General features: G+C 42.4%; 1 protein-coding gene across 1 annotated transcript in view; it reads left to right on the top strand.

Annotated features, from left to right (window-relative positions):
• Positions 1-1,161: 1,161 nt before the first annotated feature.
• NHS (NHS actin remodeling regulator) overlaps positions 1,162-7,345 on the top strand; it is a gene marked incomplete at its 5' end in the record, with an annotated part of 64,760 nt that continues 58,576 nt past the window's right edge. Inside the window, 2 exons of the mRNA XM_019524637.1 lie at positions 1,162-1,345; positions 4,301-4,434. Coding sequence (XP_019380182.1) covers positions 1,162-1,345; positions 4,301-4,434 — 318 coding nt within the window. The remainder of the gene's footprint in view (positions 1,346-4,300; positions 4,435-7,345) is intronic.

Consider the following 7,345-nt stretch of genomic DNA (forward strand, 5'->3'; position numbering starts at 1 on the left):
GAGGGTGGGGTATGGGGACCTGCCACACACTTCCCCACATGGCACACAGTCCCTGTTGCCAACAGCAGGAGGAGGCAGGGAGGCTTGGGGCACTCGTGCATGGCGCAGGTGCTGGCATCCAGCGGTGCATGGCTCTGGCCAGTGCTGCACATGAGGGCGAGGAGTACAGCTTGCCCAGCCCACCTCTATCACAGGGGCTGTACACAGCACACCTACATCTCCCACACTTGTGCACCACTAGGGAAACTCCACGCTGGAGCCGGCTGCCTTCCCACTCCCTGCCATACAGGTCTGGGACTTCACCAGAAGTGGAGGGGAGCCCCAGCCCCTGCTTCCCCTGGTGGCACGCAAGTGCAGGAGCTGCAGGCGTGCCATGCAGAATCCTCATCATAGAGGCGGGCCAAGCAGGCTGTGCTCCTCACCCCCATACACACTGCTAGCCAAAGCCGTGCATCCCCACCTATGCACCCTGCCCTGCCCCTGCCCCCCGCTGCTTACCTACCTGCTGCCCAGGGCAAATGGGACGCCAGGGAAGCCGAGCAGGTCCCCCAGCGGCTGCACCAGTGGCAGCAGCAGCAGCAGCAGCCGCACCCAGAAACTGCTGCTGGCTGGGCTGGGCTCTTCCATGCATGAGGGTGGGATTGAGATGAAATAGGATATGTTGGGGCATCTTGGCGAGTGAGTGCCTTGCTCCCACCCTTGTGCGCACAAGGGCTGAGAGGGGTACAATGTGTTGGTGGGCGCCTGTGGGCTGGATGACAGTGCCTGGTAGGCTGGATTCGAGCTCTTAGTTTGAGAGGGTGATTTGCAGTTGGTTGATGAGTTCTATTGCTCACTCTGACCCTGGCTCATTATGTGACCTGAAGCAAGTTATTTAGCCATTTTGTGGCTTAGTTTTGCCACTTGTAAGATGATGATGAAAATATTTAGCTTTTATATACCCAAAATGGATAAACATTGATAACAATAGCTGTGTAAAGCTCTTTGTGATGTACAAAGGAAAGGGGTAAATACCAGGATGTACTCTTATGTAGAAAAGACTACAAAAATAATTGTTCCTACTGCCTACTTAGAGGAGAGGTGACATGGCACTTTAAGTATCCACCATATTTGCCAATATTTGTGTGATATTTCAGTTAAGTTTCATGTAACAGAGGGTAACTGTCCTATTCTCTTGGTTTTGATTCTACAGCTGTCTCCAACCTGGATACAGAAAGTAAACTGAGTGTGTACTACCGAGCCCCTTGGCATCAGCAAAGAAATATTTTCCTCCCCTCTACCAGACCCCCGTGCGTAGAGGAGCTGCACTGCCACGCCAAACAGAACCTGAGAGCCTTGCACAGAGGTAACCACTTTCATGTGATACTTCTCTCACAGTTCAACCAAGCTAGAGGCCAGACTCCACTTACATAAAATCTGGAGTTGCAGGATATTACTGGAGAACTTCCTGGGCACATGTATTGGGTGTGTTCATACACAACTAAACCAAAGGGATAAGGGTATTAATGTTTAACTGTGTTTAATTATTTGTCCCAGTTATTAAATAGATATTTACAATCTGTTTACGATTAAAACAATCAAAGAACAAAAACTATGGGCTCTTTTTTAAAGAGCTAAACTTATATTTCATTTTCTTTTCAACTGTTCCATGTTAAGTCTCTGTTTTCTTAAGTTATATCAGATAGTCGTTAGGGTAGTTCATACTTGAATGTTTAATATAAAAACAAGCAGAAAATAGAACTAATATTTTTGACTTTGTTGTAAAAAATCAAAAAAGGAATACAAGCAGGCTACCTTTGAAAGTGTTCAGTAGCCGCCTTTTTCTACTAAAGAAGTTCTTGGCATCAGTATCAATAATTTACTTACTCTTCAGATGTTGTTGTTAGTAAAGATGATGATATAATCAATGAATAATTGATCAGATTTGTGACACTCATATTAGCTGGGTAAAATATAACAATCAATTACCACGATTTGCCCTCTCTGTTGGGTTTAACTCAGCAGTAGCAGCACTGCAACGATACAAAAAAGGGATTACAATCATAGTAGCATTAAAATTAAAAGAGAATTTAGGGTTTTCTTCCTTAGCCAATCAACACAGCAACTGTTCTACCATCAGAATAATCTGCTTCTGCCATCTTGTGGACAGGAAAAATCCCAACATAATTAAAATAAAGAAAACATATCATAGTTTCAAGTAGCAAATTTTATTTTGACCACCTTTTATATTTAATAGCAACTAAGCAACTTTAAGATATAGTTTGTTATACTTTGCTACACTTCATTTTTAACATACTTTAATATTCTAAAGCACACCTATATTCTGAAATTTACACCTCAAAGTGACATGTAGTTCCATGATTATCTCTTACTTGCTTCCTCCATAAGTTTTTCATCATCTACATGTTACAAGATTTTTTTTTAACTGCTGCTGTTTCAAATTCAATGTTAGACCAGAAAATTAAGTTATCCTTCCTTCACTCATTTATTTAATACTAGTAGTAAAAATTTTGTATTTGGAAAATAGCTGATAATGTTGTCAACAGTGTATTAGGTTAATTCTGCTTACTCTTCCATTGGCTATATGTGCCTGAAATATTATTCTACATTTTCATCAAGAACAAATGGAACATAGAAGAAGAAAAAACCCAAACATTCCCCCTTTTAACATGGATTCATAAACAATTTTGAAAAGGCTTAGGCTCACCGACTGATTGTTGAAAGACAGGCTGCTTGCAGGAGTTTAAAAGAAAAAAACCCCCCAAAAATGGCACTTCACCTTAAACTCGGCTCACTCTCACACCAAGCCCAGCACATGCCCAGAAAAGGCATTGCATTAGTTAGCCTCAACTCGCCTAATGTTTGTACAGATCAGGCGATTGAATCAGCTGTGGATAAAAGTGCCAAAAAGCCCCACTGAAGTGCCCAGTCTACACAGGCACTGCATATCCAAATCAAAGTAATGCACTGCTTCTTCCAGTAAAGTGTGGTTTGTTTTTTTTCCCTTAATGTCTATAAGTAGCATTAAATATTGTGAGTTCTTGGCAATGAGAGACACATCAGGGCTTGAAAATTCCTTAGCGCTGGGAGATGTTGACGTAGCTGATTCCTCAAGAATAGATCATCCTGGGTCAAATGCCTATCTCAGCATCAGCCTTCCATGGTACACTCAGGATCTGATGCAGCTGTGAAGCCAGGGAATGAAATATTAATCTTCTTTCTCCTCACTCCACCTATGGTGACATGTCTTTGATAGATTTCACACCTCCTGATATTTCTTTGCCAGAGCAGCTGCCATCAGCAGTCAAAGGCATCTTTTAGTTTGTTCTCATTGCCAGATGGGAAGAAGTTGAAGTCCCATTCTGGGACACCTAAGACTTGTTAGTCTTTGATGTATTATGTTTTTTAAGAGAATTGACTTTCCAGTGGTCTGTGGGTGCAGCTGAAGCTTTTCACTGTGAGGGTCAATGATGGATCCAACCGATCCTTACAGTTACATGTAATACTTAGCATATGTGTTCACCTATCAAGAGAGACCACAGCTACATTTTATCCCTTATGAGCACATTATGTATAGGTCTCTCTCAGTTTGGAGATTTTTCACATTAACAAAAACAACCAACTATATCCTGGGACTCTCTGTATCTTTAGGATTTAATAATCCTGGGTTTCCTTGCCCCCCCATCCTGAGTATTTTTCCCCAGTATTTAAGATTCTTGATCTTTAATACCCCTCTTCTCAGTTTTGCTCTATTTCTTTGCATCAGTGATAGAAAGCAACCTTCATTTGTGGGGGGTACTATCCCCATTTATCAGTAAGAAGGCCATCTTTTGCAATAGTTATCTAACTTTAATTGTTTTCCTAGGAGATCAGTCTCTTTACTGTGATTTACACTGTAGGGTCTGAATGTTCAAGAGTGACCTACAGGTGTTTCTGTCACCTGAATCTTAGTTGCTAAATACCAAGCAGTATATAACAGATTTCAGTTAAAACTGGAGCAGGTCAAGAAATCAAGGTTTTAATCTTGTAAAATGTTGTCTTTCAGAAAAGTGCGGGGATGGGGCACAGTCCCCTGAACTATGATGCTAATGGCAGGCATACGAAATTTTGTACAAATATAGTAATAATTACAAACAAAAAAACTAAATAAAAAATAGCCAACCTTATTTTCTATCTCTTTTGTCAATTCAGTCTACTATCTTCCCTAGTATTGCTATAATTCTCATTTGTACTATCACGTATTTGGGGTGACTGTGTCTTCCTCTATAGCTGATGGTTTCTTTCTCTTTCTCAAAAACAGAACAACGAAACACGGGTGATAACAGAGAGCAAAAGGTGCCAGGCCCCATCTCAGTAGTAGCTCCTCCATTTCCTTCTTTCCCTGCAATCTACACTCAGAAGAAACAAACAATAAAGGACCGGCATTTGCTAACAGTAAGCTTTTCCTGCATGCTAAAGTATAACCTGTATATTATTAGCAAACTTAATAATCATGATTTTCATTAACATTTATTTATCATCATGCTTCATAATTATCCCATTGATTGTTTGCTTACAATACAGTTAACCCTGGTCTATATGCCAGAAAAGTAACAAACTGTGGCTGGTTTCCAGCAGAGGTACCAAGGGCAATGTTCTGAAGAATCCAGTAAGAGACAGCCAATGGGCACCTGTAATCCTGTGGTGCTGCAGCACCATACAGTAACATTTCTAGCTACTGACTAAGATAGGTGCGATATTTTGGGGAGGGAACATATCAAAGATGTAATTAGAGTCCTGGAAATCACTTTTACGAACAGTTAGGAATTCTAGGATATTAAGCAACAATGTGAGGTTGGGGTATCCCCTTACTATGTGTGGTACCTGCAGTTGCACACATGCCTGAAGGGTACTTATCTACTGCTGATCACCAGTTGCTTCTGTTGTCTGTCTTAGCAGTGCCTACAACACACTCAGATACTTTATTACATCACTGAATGGTGTAAAAGTTGTGGAGAACTGCACAGACAAGTAAACCATCAATGGCATGTTGTAGTGTGTGCCCTGACTGGCTGTAGTACTAGTCTGAAATGAAGTGAATGGTATTCTGATATCTACCCCATGAAAGGAATTGTGTCCGGATCCACAAAAATATTTATGAGTTTATCTGGGTTTCTGACCCTTAATGAGTTCCATAGGAGTTAGGTGATTAAATATCTTTGTGGATCTGAGCCCAATTCTATACATTTTTTAAGAACTTTACCTCGGGTGAAATTCTCCTTAGTGTTGAGGACCTGCACAAAGTCAAAGTCCCATTTAAACTGTGACTTCAGATATAGGCGATGCTGAGGTCTTACACTAGGTCTCAGTACAGGGGTTGGTTTCACCCTGCATGAATATGACTGTCACAGAGACACTAGGCATAGCTAGCTGTAATATCATCACATACTTTATTTAACAATGAAACAACTTTACCCCATACTACACTGTTAAACATATAATGTGCTGTGTAACAGCAAAGGGATTGGAGCATCATGCATACTTCCTGGAAGTGGTAAGATTCCAGAGCAGTGACCAAATCTGCAGCTAGCTCCAACAATACATTTTTCTTGTCTTTGGGAAACACACATTGCATTTTAAGGCTTGTCCAGTTGTTTTACCTTGTTCAATGAAAAAGATTGTCTTAGTGGCCTAGTTTCACAGAGGCACTCTGGCAGATGTGAGTCTTAAGGAGGGACTTGTTTGAAGATGGGGGCCTTGTACATAAACTTAGGAAAAGCTTTCTGGAATTAGAAGACAGTGTAGAAGGAAGCGGGAAGACATTTGTAGGAGAAATAAATGAATAGTTCCCCAAGGATGACAGCATGGGCAGGGCAGTGAAGACAAAAAGGTCACTGAAAGCTCCTAGAGAAAGAAATGACCAAAATGATACCAGGTTATGGGCCTGAAGTGGGTGCAAAATAACAGCTTGGAAAGAATAACTAACATAGAGGTTCCTAAATGCAGAGATGGAATCAGCTTGCCTTTTTAAATTATGCCATCTGCGGTGGAAGAACTGCATCTCTGTTGTCTTTGGAAAACAACTAGTAAATTTTAGATGTTAGCTCCATGTAATGCGGAGTAATTGGTAACAAGAAATCCCATGAGCCCTGTATTGGAGAAAGGAAGCCATGCCGACTGCAGACCTCTTTTGGCTTTGTCAGCAAGTTCACCTTTTCCCTGTTAAGAAAGAAAGTGTCAAGCTTTGTGCACATCTTTATTGGGTCTTTTCTGGAAACTGCCAGACTCCGTGTTTTCCCCAAAGAGGAACAAACAAAAGTTAGTTGGAGCACTTGAGCCTACTGGCCTCCAGCCAGTTGGCAGTGTTTCTCTGTAGGAATTACAAGCAGTTCAAGTTCAGCATACTTCAAAACACTGTCATCCCACTTCTTGAAGCCCTCTGCCTTTATAGGAAGGATATGACAAATGGTAGAGATTGTATGTGAAAACAGGCCTTGAACAGCTGTTCAGGGATTTCTAAAACATGTTCCAAGAGACTAACTCAGAGAATCAGTGTCTCTGACTGAATGGCTCAAGATGCTAAAGAAAGCTGAAGATGTTATTAGTGGTGAGATCTCCCTTTTCAGTGTAAGCTTTTTTTTGGGGGGGGGGACTGGAAGGGACCCCAGAGGATCATCGAGTCTAGCCCTCTGCCCCAGGGGCAGGAAGTCAGCAGGGATCATAGGATCCCAGCAAGATAAGCATCCAAATGTGTCTTGAAGGCATTGGAAGTGAGTGCTTGAACCACCTCCGGCGACAGTCTGTCCCAAAACTTGGGGGCTCAGACAGTGAAGAAGTTCTTCCTTATGTCCAGCCTGAATCGGTCGTGGCAGAGTTTGTGACCATTCAGTCTTGTCATCCCTTGGGGCGCTCTGGTGAACAGACGTTCCCCCAGATCCTGATGAGCACCCCTGATAAATTTATAGGTGGCCACCAGATCACCCCTGAGCCTGCGCTTTTCCAGGATGAAGAGTCTCATGGCTCTCAGCCTCTCGTGATAAGGTCTGTTTTCCTGACCTCTGATCATGCACGTGGCTCTCCTCTGCACCCTCTCAAGCTTCTCCACATCCTTTTTGAATTGTGGACCCCAAAATTGGACACAGTACTCCAGCTGCGGCCTCACCAAGGCCTAGTACAGTGGGAGAATGACGTCTTGGGATTTGCTTGAGAAGCATCTATGGATACAAGCCAGCATTTTGCTCGCTTTACTAGCCGCAGCATCGCATTGCAGGCTCATGTTCATCTTATGGTCAGTCATGACCCCCAAGTCCCTTTCATCTGTAGTGCTAACCAGCATAGCACTACTGAGCCTATCAGCATGGTGCAG

Source organism: Gavialis gangeticus, unplaced genomic scaffold (genome assembly GCF_001723915.1).
Source record: "Gavialis gangeticus isolate Ggan-Ray unplaced genomic scaffold, GavGan_comp1, whole genome shotgun sequence".
Lineage (NCBI taxonomy): Eukaryota > Metazoa > Chordata > Crocodylia > Gavialidae > Gavialis > Gavialis gangeticus.